This window comes from Melopsittacus undulatus, chromosome 5, assembly GCF_012275295.1.
Source record: "Melopsittacus undulatus isolate bMelUnd1 chromosome 5, bMelUnd1.mat.Z, whole genome shotgun sequence".
NCBI classification, from domain to species: domain Eukaryota; kingdom Metazoa; phylum Chordata; class Aves; order Psittaciformes; family Psittaculidae; genus Melopsittacus; species Melopsittacus undulatus.
Window position 1 is genome coordinate 57,297,326 of NC_047531.1, and position 16,057 is coordinate 57,313,382.

The 16,057-nt window shown below is 48.0% G+C and overlaps 1 protein-coding gene across 1 annotated transcript; it reads right to left on the reverse strand.

Annotated features, from left to right (window-relative positions):
• Positions 1–1,868: 1,868 nt before the first annotated feature.
• HDHD5 (haloacid dehalogenase like hydrolase domain containing 5) lies at positions 1,869–10,667 on the reverse strand. The gene is made up of 8 exons (XM_034063204.1): positions 10,517–10,667; positions 10,158–10,358; positions 9,731–9,843; positions 8,535–8,628; positions 8,015–8,048; positions 7,434–7,608; positions 6,926–7,114; positions 1,869–6,347 (listed from the first exon to the last, which is right to left on the reverse strand). The coding sequence occupies exons 1-8, from the start codon at positions 10,610–10,612 to the stop codon at positions 5,978–5,980; spliced, it is 1,272 nt and encodes a 423-aa protein (XP_033919095.1). The 5' UTR covers positions 10,613–10,667; the 3' UTR covers positions 1,869–5,977.
• Between the last annotated feature and the right edge of the window lie 5,390 nt (positions 10,668–16,057).

Here is a 16,057-nt window from a genome sequence, read left to right on the forward strand (position 1 = left end):
CATCAAATTGACTGTGTGGCTGCAAAAAAAATCCTTTCCGCTGCAGACTTGTGTGTTTAAAATTTAGGTTAGGTAGATTTGGTAAAAGAAAGGTTTGGGCACACCTCTGAAGGGCTAAGCCCTGTAGCAGAGTGAGCAGGTAACTACTTAGCTTGTGTTCTAGGTCCACCAGAACTCATAGATTAGGCAATTCTTAGGGCTTACTCTGGTAGGCAACTCCCATGCCATCCCACTGGGAGCAAACTCCAACCTGAACAGGGTTCTTGGTCCCTCCTTTTCGTCATTCCTTCTTCAGTGTTCCATGATGCCAATGTTTAACTCTGCTCCTTACGTTGGTTAAGGATTTGTGTGGGACTCTAGCTTCCAGCTTAGGCTGTCACCTACAAGGGACACCTTAACCTTAGGCTGCCCTTTTGCTCTGACAATAGTGTAGTGATTAAAAGCATGTATCTGAGAGGTTCAGGTTTTGGTCTTTCTGCCTAACTAAACCTTGATAAGCCCCATCTTAAGATTAGCTCCAGCTAGTGGAGTACTGGATACAAGTAGAAGGCTGGTTAATAATGCTTGTTATTATTATTTACTAGAGGTCAGGGACGTAGGCCACTTCTCCATGATGTAGAGTACAGTTCAATTCCTCTCTCTGCTGAGAATGGGAATTCTTGTCCAGTCCGTGCAAAACTGCTTTTACTGCTTTATCAATTGTTACTTTCAACATCAAGTTTTCAGTACTCTGAATTACGCTTGTTTTCCTGTCTAATGTGTCTCCTGTGAGCTTTTTAGATGGAAAACCTTTTAAAGGAATATAAGAACAATGCAAATGAATTAGTTGTTTCTAGATCATCAAAGCCAATGGCTTTCACCTAGTAGGATCTTTCATTTTCCATTTGCTGTAATTGGTGGAAACTTTTGGTTTTAATCTGAAAGTTTGCCTGTTAGTGTATCCCTCCTTAACTCCGCTCACCTTGTTTAGAAGGTACCAGGGCATGGCTCTCGTCAAGTAAGTTGGATTTCTTATATGATCACAAAGTGCTTATTTAACATAGAGCCAACCAAGCTTCTAGTGGTACAGATAAATTTCCATATGTCCTTAGGCTCATTCTTTATCTGCAATAGCAGATTAAGGTGATGGCATCTAGCTTGTGGCTTGCCTAGGTCAGATCACAAGTAACCCTAATGTGTCCTCCCGCCTTCCCCCCAAGCCCCACGCCACAGAGTAGGAATGGTCAAAGTTAAACTCATAGAACAGTTAGAGTTGGCAAGGACCTCAAGATCATCAAGTTCCAACCCCCCTGCCATGGGCAGGGACACCTCACACTAAACCATGTCACCCAAGGCTTCATCCAACCTGGTCTTGAACACTGCCAAGGATGGAACATTCAAAACTTCCCTTGGCAACCCATTCCAGTGCCTCATCACCCTCACAGTAAAGAACTTCTTCCTTATATCCAATCTAAACTTCCCCTGTTTAAATTTTAACCCATCACCCCTTGTTCTGTCACTACAGTCTCTAATGAAGAGTCCCTCCCCAGCATCCTTATAGCCCCCCTTCAGATACTGGAAGGCTGCTATGAGGTCTCCACGCAGCCTTCTCTTCTCCAGGCTGAACAGCCCCAACTTTCTCAGCCTGTCTTCATAGGTGAGGTGCTCCAGTCCCCTGATCACCCTCGTGGTCCATCTCACCTAATTATGGCAGATGCAGAGTTTACAAGGAATTACAGCTTGGCTCAGTCAAAAGAATTGCTGTAAGGGTATCTTTCAGGGTGGTTCCCTCAAAAATTGCTTGATGAACAGAATGAAAACCAGAATTTGTCCTACTAATCATCTAGGGCAAGGATGTGGAAGAGACCAGGATAAATACTCATGAAATGTTCACACAGCAAGTTAAAATTTATTTCAAAGAAAACATCTTTTATTATTTTATATATATATATACTAGATCAAAAGAGCAACTCTGGAACTAGGTTAAAATTAATATGAAATCTAAAATAATCACAGCTTGTGATTTCTCTGTATGATATGTAATCACTCTGCTACAGTGTGTGTGATATAATCCAAAACATTACCCATTTATTAGAGTGAAAAAAACACACCATCAGTAAGACTGGAAGAAAGGGGAAGGTAGTGTTACATGACCCTCTGAATGCCAGGTTAGTAGTTGCATGTGTCCTCTGGAATAAAGGAATTCTCTCTGGCACCATGATATTTCATGACATAAAAGCTCTCTGCTTCAGATCCAAAACAAGGTCTATCCCTCCTCCGGTTCCTCCCTGCTTTTCTCAGTTGCCTTACCTCGCTGCATATTCCCTTTAGGCTTGACTAACACCTATCCATCTGTGGAAGATGGGGTTGTTAGGATCAGGTCTTCACCTCGTTTGTTGTATAGAGCAGTGAACCGTATGAATACTAAGATACTGGGTCAGCAAGTGAAGACCCTTCTTCTGCTTGGTCCCATAATCTGCACACAAGTATGCTTGCTTCAAGTGAGGGAAATACAGCTTCAGAAATACCACTTCTGTGCAACACATGAGACAAAGGAAAAGTTCTGTTGCAGCCACACTTGAAGCTAATTCCAGAAACCTGCAATCCCACGAAAAAAGGACTTCACTGTATTCTAGCAACTACAGATGTCCATAAATGAACTGCAAGGTACCTAGAAGCCTACACAGCACTCTAGCACAAAACTTTAGAACAGAGGAGACCTGGCAAGCATTTTGTTTGTAGAATTCTTCCACAATCAAATCTGTACCAACAACAGCCAGAGAAGTTCACAGTGTCCAAGCAATTCCTAAGCAGTGACTTGGAAGAAATGTACTGTTCCAAGGAGCTGAGCAGGAGGAGAGGGGAAAGGTCTCAATGTTGCTCAGACCAAGGGCAGCCCATCTGATTTAGTAGTGCATAGATGAACAGCAGAGCCTTTTATGCAACCTTACTTGGTAAGAACTGGGGGAAGGGTACAGGATTCTTCTAGATTCCTCCTCCTCCTCCCTTCTGTCCAATTTCAACTTGCAAGCAAAGCATTTCTTAAATTCTGTATCACTGAAGTTCCTCCTACACATTTTTAAGGCTTCCAGAGCACTGTTTCAACACTAACATAGTGAAAAAAAAATCTGGAGCTAAAAGCAGATTTGGAATCTGAAGCATATTCACATCAGTCACTTCACCTCCACTGCCACTCCAAAGACAGAGATGCCTGGCTCACTCTCTGAGCAAATGCAAACCTCTTCCTTTCTTGAAGGAGGTGCTATCTCCTTCCTTTTGCAACCTACCTAATTTCTGGCTGAGATGTGGTGCCCATGCTGATATGAAATTACAAACTGCTTGTGATTTCTCACAATTCTTCTGCTTGTTCCTTCTACAAAGCTACTGCCATCACTAAGAAGCTGCCAGTGCACCTCGCTCCATTTGGGTTAGCTGATTTGGCAGAACTACACCCCTCAAGAAACGCTGGTTCAGCAGCACCCTGGTTTTGAGTAATTGGCACCAGAGTCTCAATATGTAAAAAGGAGCTCTTCACACACAGGTGGACGGATATTAGTATTTCTGCAGATAACTATTTCCTAAATTGAAGGTGTGGCTAGCAGCTACTGCCAGCAACCAGCTCTCTGAGGTCTATGTAATCATGGCCTACAAGATCATTTCCATGATCTAGACTATTAATTAATCCCATGAAAGTTAGCAAATACTGCAAGGAAGGTGAACATTCCTCTTTCTGAGCTGGATGGCACCACTGAAAAGTACGGCTGAGGGACACTGGACCTAGTTTACAAATAAATGGGGGTTCGACTTCCAGTTTAAGGTCTCGCACACTGGGTCCACAGCACAATTTTGACTATGATATGCTAAAAGCTAAAGCACCTTCCCTATATGTAAAATCCTTCCCTGTACTTACTCTTCTGGAAATTGGAGACAAGCCCTTGTCTTGTGCAAGGAGATGAAATGGCAATTTCTTTTTCTCTCTGGAGGAAGGCAGAGGATTCAAAACTAAGATCGTGTTCCTCATGTTACAGCTGCTTTTAGAAGCAGCCAAGCAATTTTTGTCCTGTTAAGACCAACAAGAATCCAGCTAGTACTAAGACAGAAAGAGACTGCTTCCTACTATAGATTTCACAGGAGGGAAATTCACCCAGAGAGGTTTTTTTCTGCTCCTATTCAGAAAATAAGGTATAAAGAAGCCACTGAGAAGGCCTTCTTTACCTGGGTCACTGACAGAACATCCAGTTCCCTCCATATGCAAAGCCTGGCATAAGAACAGATCCTCTGCAGTGTGATATTCCTAGGAAGGCACATCAGTATCAAGAGGACAGAGAGCTACTGAAGCAAAATGTCAGGGTGCATGGACGCTGAGATCTGAATTAAGAACAACTCAACCATCTTGTTTGTACCCTTTGTATGAAGGTGCCTGGTAAAGCAGGAGGGAAGGAAGAGGAGGCAAAGACTTATTTCTCATCTCTGTGCAGTGTGAGGAGAGTATAACTAGGAACACCAACTCAGTTGTGTTTCCCCCAAAGGCTTTCCATCATATACACAGACTGATTTATGCTTCTAAAATCACAGTGCTCCTCTGGAATTAAGACACTCCTTGTTGAGCAATATTGCTGAGCCAACTCCAAAACATGGAGTTTTTTCAAGCAATCCTTGCTTAGTTTCTTTGGACTGTCTAAGGACACACAGGTCTTGATCTTTCTCTGCATAGCCTGAACTAGAAGAACAGAAGCAGCAGACAGTGCACAATATGAAGATGCTCCTAGGCAGGCAAGTCCCAGCTGCTAATTTATGTTAGGGGGACTCTACCTGCAAGTTAAAGGAAGAGGAGGAAACAAGGATCAGGCTGTATGGGGTATCCCTGAGCTGCAAACCACATGAGAGAAGAGAGGAAGAAAGGAAATGAAGGATGGAGACGTATGTATTCTTAGAGATGAAGACTGGGAATTTAGGGCTTAGGTACCATCCTGGTATAATGATCCCTTCCTCAATCCTTGCATGTAAGGAAGGAGCAAAGGTGAGCTGTGACTCTTCATGGTTGGCCCTTGCTCCAAATAGGAGCCCCTCTTTGGGTGCTGTGCCAGCTGGAGCAGGGGGATGTTCCTTGCAAAGTTTGGGTCAGGATGGGTGCTGAAACAGCCTCTTGCTGCAACACTAAGTTCTGGGCAAAAACACTTCTGGAAATTCAGACTCCATGGTGGTTTCCTCTTCTATTGAGAGCAGGCTGCTGGCTCCCTAGCAGGATGTGAAAAGGCAGAAGTGTTCACAGAATGCTAAATAGGGGGAAAGGAACAATATAACTTTTCCTTCAGCACTGCAGCAAGTTGCTCTGACTACTGCAGCTTCCTTTGAGGGGCTGTGCCTCTTCATAGCTGCCAGTGAACTGCAAAATGGGACTTTGTTTCAGACTGACAGTGATGCAGTGGCAAATCCTCAAGCAAACAGAATTTGTTAAAAGTCCACAGGCACTTATTCTTCATAAGGAGAATGGTAAGACTTAAAGCCTTCCCTTGGCACAGTGCCACAACACGGCTTCTGGTGTGCTCACATCACAGACTGGACGAATAGTACATTGTACGAATGGTACATTGGCCGATGTTGGCTCCTTGCACAGGGAAAAGCTTCATCCTCAAACACATTGTGAGGAGGGTGGGCTTGCCTGATCTTCATGCACAAAGGGTGACAAAGAAAGAACTCTGATGGCTGAACAAAACTGGGATTACTGGGACAAGCCACCTTCTTATACCCTGTTTCCATTATGGCTCAATTACTGATGGCAGCAATGTATGTTCACAGTTGAAAGCCTGCTGGCACCTGGCAGGATTACAGATAAATTATAAATAAAAGCAAGGGGCTTTTAGTGCTGAAGCAGGGAGTTTTCTTTCATATTGCCTAGATTAGAAGATCACCCCAGGTCTCTCCCCATTCCTCCCTTCTTCCCTTTTCAGTACATAAAATCCCTGACAGCAGATCTTCAGTCACACCTGTCTTAACCCTAGCTCCAGTTCTCTTTCTTGAAAGCAAGCTGCACAGCATCATTCACATCCTGCACTATGTGAGATGCCTCCACCAGGCTGGGGTCAAAGCAGAAGTCCCGATGGCCATGGAACACTGACTCCATCGTGCACTCTTTTGTTTTAGTAGGGACATCTGCATTGTGGCGGTAGACCCCAGTGCAGACCAGAATCGACTCACAGCTCTCCACTGAATTGTTGCAGTCCTTCCTCAGCTTGAGGTGATCCTCAGTTTGGGAACTGGCTGTCTGCAGGCTCCTCTTCACCCCAGCTTGGACCTGGTTCTGGTGAGCTGACTTGAGGTAGTTGTTGTAGAGGTTTGCCCCATAGACATCAGACATAGGATTATCCCTGGATAAAGTCACAGTGTGAAACAGAAATGAGAAACTAGTCCATGCAATTCAATTTCAAGTCAATTTCAAGCTTTGGCAGACTAGGCTTAAGGCAGCACCAAAGGAGGAAGAGTCACAAGATATTGGGTAACATCAAGAGAATCACCCAGACTGGGCTAGGGAGTCCACCTGCTGGTGTGCCCTGTCCAGCTGTGGTGAAGGCCACATGCTTCATAAACATCTTTCAAAGGGGAAAAGACATGTCCAAAGCACCCACAGCAGTTTCAGTCATTACTGTAATATATTTCCTATGATACCAAAGTGTTTGGCTTAACTAGGGCTAATGATTCTACATCTGGTCTCTTAACTTTTTCTTAAATTCAGTCATACCACATGCACTCTGAATCCTATAGTAAACAGCTCTGCTAGGCTGACAGGGCCCTTCAAGTTATTAAAAGTGTAGAGTACAAAAATGTAATGGGCCTCTGTTCCAGGATGTGACTCTGCAGAGGCACCATAGGCATTTTGGTATAAAAAATGCTGGAGAGGTCAGTAAGCACCTCCCTAAGGAAAACAGCAGGGAAAACAGTCTCTTACCCAACTGCATAGAGGCGTCGGATGGGAGCCTTCCAGCCCTGTTTCTCTGCCTGCTCTTGAATCAAGTATGCAGCATAGCGGTAGGTGACTGTGCTGGGTTTGCCAATTAAAGCCTCATACTTCAGTTCCCGGCCCGTCACTTTCTTGTAGATGTTCTCTAAGCACAGAAGGAAAGTGCCATGTCCAATCCTGCTCCAGAAAGGAGGTAATCAGTATCTCCAGTCACACCACGGAAGTAGCAAACACTCCTCAGTAAGGAGGACCAGCTGCTGTAGCCAGGCTACTGCTTAAGCTGGTCATATTATCTACCCACACACACCTCCACATGCAGTGGTCTGGATTTTGCTTCTTGAAAGCTTAAGTCTTTGTTTCTCATGCAGTTTTCATATCTCTGCTGCTAATAATACCAAACAGTCAAACTCTAAACCAGTCAAATGCTAAAAAATGTAGTAAGAAAGATCACCTGCAGGAGAGATGTATGAAATAGGCTAAAATGAATGCTTTTCACCTGGGCATCTTGGCTTCAGCCATCCACAGGAGATCCATGTTGCAGGCAAGGACAGGCAGATGTGGGTATGGTATATCTTGAAGCTCTGAATCAGGGTTGCCATTGCTCAGGAGTACATCAGTAATAAGTTGCAAGCTTGTCTCCCACCTCACTGGCTCACCAAACAGAATCACCCCTGGAAGATTTCAAGAGATGCTTGGAAACTCACAGCACCCCTGTATAGGACCCACTACCAAAGCCACCTGCTAGCAAAACAACTCCTTTACTGGGATGCCCTGGCTAATACAGCTACCACTGGAACATGTCTGATGCTAGAGCTCCAGTCTGTATGTTACTGCATCATATGCATCACTTGTCCCAGATACTGGAGTATGGCACAGGGAAAAGCTGGCTTTGCTCTTATCAGGCTTGTGCTTCATGCTGCATGAGGACAGTGATGCTGCCTCCTGACTCTATCTTCTGAATAAGCTGCCTGTGGATACAGATTAACTGACAGCACACTGTTAGCACCCATACCAGCTGGCTTTGCCTTGCTGTTATTTCTGCTTGCTGTTCGTACGTAAACAAAGGCTATTGCTTACCTTCTATAGTGGGGAAGCCAATGGTTGGAGGAGGCTGCCAGGAAAAAAAACACAAGGCTAGGTTAGTAATGCAAAACCTAATGCCATCTCCAAAACAAACTATAAATGCTTCATTTGAACCTGCCAAGGCAGCCACATAAAGAGGAAGGACAAGGCCACCTGGAATCCCAAAGAAAGACTTTCACCACCCCCGCCCCCCATCCCAGATTGGATTTCACAGATTTTGCATTCCTGTCCTGGAGCTGGAGATGCCAACCAAACTAAACTTACTGCAAGGAATAGGAATGAAAGACAAGTATGGCATAAGAAAGGAGAGGGGAAAGTCACTGCCCTTCTTGCAGGAGCCAGCACCTGAAAGAGCAGAGAGATACTGGCTGCTCAGCGTAAGTCCTAGCCTCTTGCTTAAGTAAGTCACTAACAGCCAGCCACTCTGGGCCTTTGCAGCTTCTCCACCCCATGCTATACACTGTGAGCACCTCCGCAGCAGACCACTGTCTCTACTGATGTATCAGGAAATTACCAGCTCTTTTGGCCTCCGGCTCTGATCCACCATGTCTAACAGGGGATATGCCTTCCTGAGTGCCTCTATGGTGACCACATGCTTGAACCCCAGTCTATTTCAGAACATTAAGGAAAGTTGTGGAGACAGTTTGTTGGGTTTTGTTGAGGTTTTGGCAAAAGCGTTTACAGGATTAAGGAATACAAGTCCTAGTAATAAAGGAGTTATTTAATCTGGTAAAGCATAACCTTGTGGCCTTCAGTCAAACTGTATGCTGTGCTTCAACCTAGAGGTGGCCCTAAAAGTTACAAAAACACCCAGACTGGGGTGATTTAGTTTGTGATTAGCCATCCCTGGAATAAGACAAAGAGCAGAGGTAGATGTCTTTTGGGAGCCTTTTAAGGCCAGGGTTCTCATACTGGTGCGGTGCAGGGGACCGATCAGGCTTCTTGACTAGAAGCAGAACCTCTGAAGCTCTGGTCAGCTCAGCTAGTGAAAATAAAATGGTCTGTGCTGATAAAACTACATGAGTGAGGGATGAGTTGCATTTACTTGCAGAACTCCTCACCCTCAGCTGACCCTATTGACCTTGGGAAACTGAGACAGGCCAAGGTTTTGCAACAAAGGAAGTTAAATGTTAAGGACAGGGTGTGACCCTGTGTGCACAGGCTGAGATAAACCATGCAGGCAGTTCTGACCTCCTTGAAGACATGGGGTTAGTCAGAGTTGCTGTGTCCTAGCCTCAGCCAGGCAGTAGGCATCTGAGATTGACACACTGATTGTAAAGATACTTGAGTTCCTTCAAGGGCCTGTCAGATTCCTGGGGGAAAGCCTTAGCTGTGGGAGAGTTGGGAATGATCACTAATGTACTTTGCTATGAACGAATGGCAGGAGCACAATTTTATCTCAAAAGTGAGTGAGGACCAAAGCTGATAAAGTCCTTACAGTGACATCCCACGAACAGGAACAGCAATCAGGACAGGTGATCAGCGTAAGAAGCCAAACACTGACCAAGGACAGCTAGGAGGTGACCAAGATGGAGATCAACAGTTAGTGCCTTCGTTCAGGCCTCTCCTTGAGGGTGCCTCCCATAAGATATGACTGTGAGTCCTCTGTCTCCTTGTGCTTCTAAAAGCTGACGGAGCAAGCGCCAGGGGCAGGGTGGAAGCAGCAGCAAGACACACAGGGCACCCCAAGGCATGCACAGCAAAGGATACTCCTGGGCATTCTCCTCCACGGGTCCCTGGCCAGCCACCAGCATGCACTTGTGGTGGAACTGGCTGAAGAGGCGGAGAGGGCTATGGGCCAGGATCACCTGCTCCGGAGACACCTGCAGGAGGGAGGAGAGGCTGATGGGGGATCCGCTGGGAAGCTTTGCCCCCTTCTACTGTGGTCGGGTCGCTTCCCCTTCCCGTACTGCTGCCGGCCTTCCTCCATCCCTCGGACCAAGACAGGCTAGTCGCTCGGTGGTGCCACCACCCCCAGCTCTTCATCCCTCCTGGGGAGCTCCCTCCTCCTCCCGGTGCTCCCCTCCAAAACCGGGACAGCCGAACGGGGGAGCGGTGAAAAAGCCGCTCCCTAGGACCGTGAGGTCCCTGTGACCTGCCGGAGGAGCCGCCTCGCCCCCCTGCCCGCCGCCGTTACCTGCAGCCCCAGCGCATGGGACAGCTCTTGGGCCCTGGCCGATCTCAGGCAGTTGCCGGCGTTGGTGAGGAAGACGACGGGTACCCGGAGCCGCCCGCTGCTGTCCGCCAGCCTCTGGAAGGCCCGGCGAGCGGCGGGCACCACCTGGCTGCCCCGCACCAGCACCCCGTCCACGTCGAACAGGAACCCAAAGGCCGGAGGCTGCAAGGCGAGCGGACGGGACCGTCACCCACCGCCGGCAGCCCTTTCCTCTCCTCTCCCTCTCCCTGCCCCCGGCCCCCGCCCGCTGCGCCCTTCCCGGCCCACAGCAAGGACGCGGGCGTCGGGCCCGGCCTATGGCTCCCGGCGCCGCCGCTCACCCGGCCCCCGGAGCAGCGTCCGCGGGCGGGCGGCCCCAGAGGCCCTGCAGCGTGCAGCAGCCCCAGCCCGGCCCGCAGGCAGCCCCGCAGCGCCATGCCGCGCCGCTCCACCCGGCCAGGGACCGGTGCCGGGGCTCGTAGTTCCCGGACTACAGCTCCCAGCGAGGCGCGGGGTGCTGCGGGGCGGTACTGGGACGGGCGGAGCTTGGGAGGGGGCGCGGCAGAGGACTGAGCACCTCCACGCTGGAGTGCCCGCGGTTTGGGTTGGAGGCTTGGGGGGAGCTGTGAGAAGAGCTGTGGATGGCGTGTGTTGCAGAACCAGTGTTGGAAACAGGGCCGAGGCGGTGGGGCTTGGCACGGCAGAGGAACGAGGGGAAGCGGTGCGAGCAGCCCCGCGGTGGGAGAGGTGTGAAGAGACACTGATGAGGAGGGATCTGGGCAGGAGCAACCGAAAGGCTTAGGCCCCCCACAAAGCAATTTCACCGGTTTATCTAACTTATTCACAAAAGCAGAGTTTGGGGGCTTGGTTTTGTGAGGGCAACTGTGTGGTGCAGGCCTCAGGGATACAGAAGTGTCCCAGAATGTAGCCTGGTCTGAATTTCGGATGACTAAAACTTACTCTGCCCACAGTGCCCTTGTGAAGCCTCTTCATTGCAACTTTTTACCCCTGCCTTTGCACAGTCTTTCCTATGCAAATCCAAGCCTTGTGGGTTTTTTCATAGAGCCATAGAATGTTTTGTGTTGATAAGGGACCTTAAAAATCATCCAGTTCCAACAGCCTGTCATGGGTAGGGATGCCTTCTACTAGACCAGGTTGCTCAAAGGCCTGTCTAGCTTAGTCTCGAGCACTGCTAGGGATGGGGCAGCCACAGCTTCGCTGGGCAACCTGTGCCAGGGCCTCACTACCCTTATGGCGAAGAATTTCTTCTTAATATCTAATCTAAATCTACCGTCTTTCAGTTTAAAACCATTCCCATTGTCCTGTCACTACATGTGCTTGTAAAAAACCCCTCTGCAACTTTCCTGTAGTCCCCCTTCAGGTAATGGAAGGCAGCTCCAAGGTCTTCCCTGAGCCCTCTCTTCTCCAGTCCGAAGAAGGCTGATCTTTTCCCACAGATCGTAAAGCTTTCTAGAAATCTGGTTTTTTTCCTTGCTGCCTGATGGGCTGCGTCCCATGGGCTCCCTCTTTTCCTGTGGCATGGGACAGGAGTCTTGACACTGAATTCATCTGAGGCCCTTCCAGACCTGAGTAAAGCAAAAGGTTCATTTCACCTCCATGGAAATGAAACAGTGTTTGTTTGCTTTCTAGCTAGGCTTAAGATCTTCTGGCTCCCGTGATACGGCAGGTTTAACACATGACTTCAGACACCAATTACACAAACAGTGTAATTGGTTTTACGCTTTCATTGCCATGAACACCACCCTTAATTCATTTCTGACGCACTTTAACTCCCAGAGCCCTTTCTGCAGAGCTGTAAAAGCACTGGTAATGCAGGGCTGTGCATTTGTACAGATGGTTATTCCTCCTTAAGTGCCTTTGCTTTAACTGAATTATCTACCGTTTGTTTTACATAATTTCCTCAACTTGCCAGGATCTCTTTAATTTCTCAGAAGTGTCTGCAGCTCCTCCTGCTCAAATGAATGGCAAAATTCATGCTAGCATTGGAGACATTACTGAAAGTATTTAGTTCCTTGCAGAGCTGGGCTTCAGACCTGCTTTTGCTAGCACAAGGGACCGAGTTACAGCTACTTTGAAGTACACCTTTGCAACTAGTTGTGCTCCCATTTACAACCCAAGGACCTCCAACCCTCGTGTCCCTTGGCTGCCGATGAAAAATACAGTCAGAGAGAGAGGCAAAGACCTTCTGAAGTGAATGACAAAGGCAAGAACCTGGTCTTGAGCATTTTTCAGTGATCCACCAAGGTGGTTGCTCCTGGCACAGAAAATTGGTGATTGATTTACTGTGATTTCTGTCTGGACACTGGGCCAATGTGCATTTGCAGGCTTTTAATGATACAACCACTTACCAGCTGTTTGGGTTGTATCCTGGGATGTGGCCAGCAGATTGAGGGAGGTGATCCTTCCCCTCTTCTCTACCCTGATGAGGTCACATCTGGAGTTACTGTATGCAATTCTGGGTTCCTCAGTACAAGACAGACAAGGAGCTACTGGAGAGGGTCCAGCGGAGGGCCACAAGGATGATCAGGGGTCTGGAGCAACTCTCTTACACAGAGAGGTTGCAAGAGCTGGGCCTGTTTAGTCTAGAGAAGAAAAGACTGAGAGGGGACCTCATTAGTGAATATAAATATCTCAAAGGCAGGTGCCAGGAGGATGGTGCCAGACTCTTTTCAGTGGTGCCCAGCAACAGGACAAGGAACAGTGTCCATAAACTAAAACACAAAAAGTTTCACCTCTATATGAAGAACTTCTTTACACTGAGAGTGGGCAGAACACTAGAATGAGGTGTTTTCCCCGCGCCGTATCCAAACCTGCAAGCCGCCGTTCTCCCTTCTCACCCCCCGCACCCGGTAACGGTTGGATTTGGTGCTCTTAAAGCTCTTTCCCAACCTGTTTTAGAGTTCCATGGTGTGGTTGGTGTCAGCGGAGTCCAGCAGGGGGCACCTCCGCACCACGGCACGGGCGAGAGGGCGAGGGGCGGGGCGAAGGGAGGGGGCGCGGCTTCCGCCGCTCACCTGAGGGAGGAGGAGGTGGAGGAGATGGAGATGATGGTCTCACTAACCCCTTTCTCATGCTCTGCAGCGTTCTCCTGCCGCTGGTCAGAAAGCGTTGGGGTGGTCTGGGCAGCCACGGAGATGTGGCACCCAGCGAGAGTTGCTGTTGCCGGCCGGGGTGTACCCAGCGCTGAAGAGGAGCCCCCAAAGCGCGTGGAGGGCCCCAGCTAGCGTTCCCAGCGGGCTGGCAGAGCTGCCATGTTTATTTTTGCGAGGAAGGCTTGTCCAACAGCCTGAGGAGCTTATTTTTACACCAGCGGGGAGGGAGTGTGCCAGCAGCCTGGCTGCCGAACCCCCAGCACCAGCAGGCAGGCTTTAGCCTGACGTGCTGAATGCCCAATAGCGTAATTTTCCCTTCAAGAGCTGATACTTTCTCTGTTACTGAACTAGGAGCTTCCCATTTTGCGTGTTACACATGGCTGGACCTTAGGATTTCTTTTGCAGGCACATCTGGCAACAGCCATATCCCGTAATGCTCCAGAGATGGTCTGTCTGCCCTTCTCACACAAGCCCACAGGAGACTCCCTCTTCTTCCCCTGTCTGCACTGTGCTTGGATGTTTCCCCCACCCCCTTTCAGAGCTGCCTTTAAAGACAAGGAAAACAGGCAGTTGCCCGCAGCCTTCTCCCGTGGGTTCCTATGTAAACTTTGCAGCTCTATTTTCCCTGGACTCCTAGCCCTGTCATCACCCCCCTCTTCCTGACCTTCTAACATCCCTCTCTAAAGCAGCTGTACCTTCTGTCTCTTTTCTAAACCGCAGAGGCTCTAATGGCCTGAACCAACCCTTCCCCCTCAGTTTATCTCTCTCTGCTGCAGCCTGCTCATGGAATGACGGACAAGCTAAAGGTTGAGAAAATACAGTAAAATGCCTTTCTTATCCTGTAATGACCAAGGGGGCAGGACACGGCCTGATAAAAATGACAAGCCAGATGAATTGAGAGCCAGACCCTTCACCTGCCTATCCCTCAGCGGACAGAAAACACTTGACAGACCTTCCATGACTGCAACTGCTGCAAGCCTGGAAAGAAAGGAGTACTGAGCCAATTAGAGCTACAGGTTTCTGGCCAAAGAAATGTCCTACTACCTGTGAAGAGACTAACTCAGCAACTTATAGAGGAAAAAACCTGAAGAAGGCTGAACATCAGGAGCTGGTGGAAAATGCATCTGTATCCCTCTATTTTATGGCCAAAGGGCTTTGCTTAGCATCTGGCATCAGCGTAGTCCCACTGCAGTGATGGAGGCTCACATGATGTATAGATCCAGCTGCTCACTTGGGCCTATCTCTATTTTCAACCAGTTACCTCACTGCTTTGCTTTTATTGGCAAGATTTTTGACAGCAACCACTAGTGCTGGATCAGCCATTTCCTGCCAGTGAGTGACCAAGAGGCAAACATTTCATTTGCTAAATTGCCCCAAAGGCATCTGAACTGCTCCACAACAAAACACAGGCTAGACCTGTGTGCTGCAAACAAAGCTCCATCCACCTCTCTTTTAAACAAATTGAGCCTGAAGAGGCCACAGGGAGACAGATGGTGGAGATAACAGGCATTAGGTTTGGCATATTCCTATGGCTGCCTAAACTAACATCACAGAAACTTCTATAGATTTCCTTCTCTCCTTCCTTGTTCTAGAGTCCAGATGGAGACTGAAGTGGGGCCCTTTCTGTCCCTGCTCAAGCTCCCACCACACCTCTGGCTCCTTTCAGCTCTGCTTGTCCAAATACCACCTTCATCTCAGGTTTTCAAGTCCTTTGGCTGGCCCTTTCTTCCCATGCCCATCACCAGTACTTTGGGCAAAGAGCCTTGAGTTGTACCTCAAGGGAGTGAGCTGGTGCTTCACTAAGCACTTGCCAGCTTTGAAAAGAATGGGCTGGTCATGTAGTATTTACTGTTCTCCTTGTTTCCTTCTGTTAAAATCATGCTAAAAGCAGCTAAAATAATCTTCAGTAGTTTCTTTTACTTTCTCATGCTGTCACCATCATAGAGATGGTACAAAACTTTAACAAAAAAGGTAGCACAAGCAAATTGTTTCTGTTGAGTGGTCTCTGTCTGAAAACACAGCCCTAAGCTGGGTGCCACTACTGTGTGATTGGGGAAAGGGAGGATCTGTGTTGTGCCTCTGTCAGGTGGCTCAGGCTGACTCCACAGTATGTTAGCCCCATGGATCAAACTGTCCTTTGCAGCATGCTGTGAAGACACTTCAGACTCCCTGATAACTAAATCTGCTCCAGACTGAGGGGTGTGAAATGTCTCCCTCCGCTTCACATTCCAGATTAAAACCTCATATCAGATACAGGTATCCCCAGTTCTTCTTAACAGGAAAAAAAAAGGTGAAATAAACCCCACAAAACCCATTTAAAAATGTGAATATATATAATGTTCTGAAAGAAACAGGCAGTAGAGCCTGATTATATGTGATGCATTTGCCAGCAAATGTGAGCAGGGGCCAAGGTACTGAGGATAAGGAAAAAGATACCTGGATGGATTGATTTGCACAGCTAGAGTTTGAGATGTGAAGATGCTGAGTTTCCCAATTTGCATCTTTCTCCTAACTAAGGCCCACTCTATGGATAAGTTAATCCCCAGCAGTTAAGCAGGCTGGCCCTCCATCTGTCAGACTCGCTAAGGCTCCAAAAATTGTTAAAGCCCATCTACTGCCAGAGAACTCTTGGGAACACCCAGTCACTGAGGTGAGGCAAGGAAGGATCCAAGGAAGGATCCATGACTGGAGTCAGGCTTCTTCATGCAGTTCAGGCTCACATTTAAACCTATGGGATCAGGATGGAAAAAGTTTTGCTCTCTGACCACC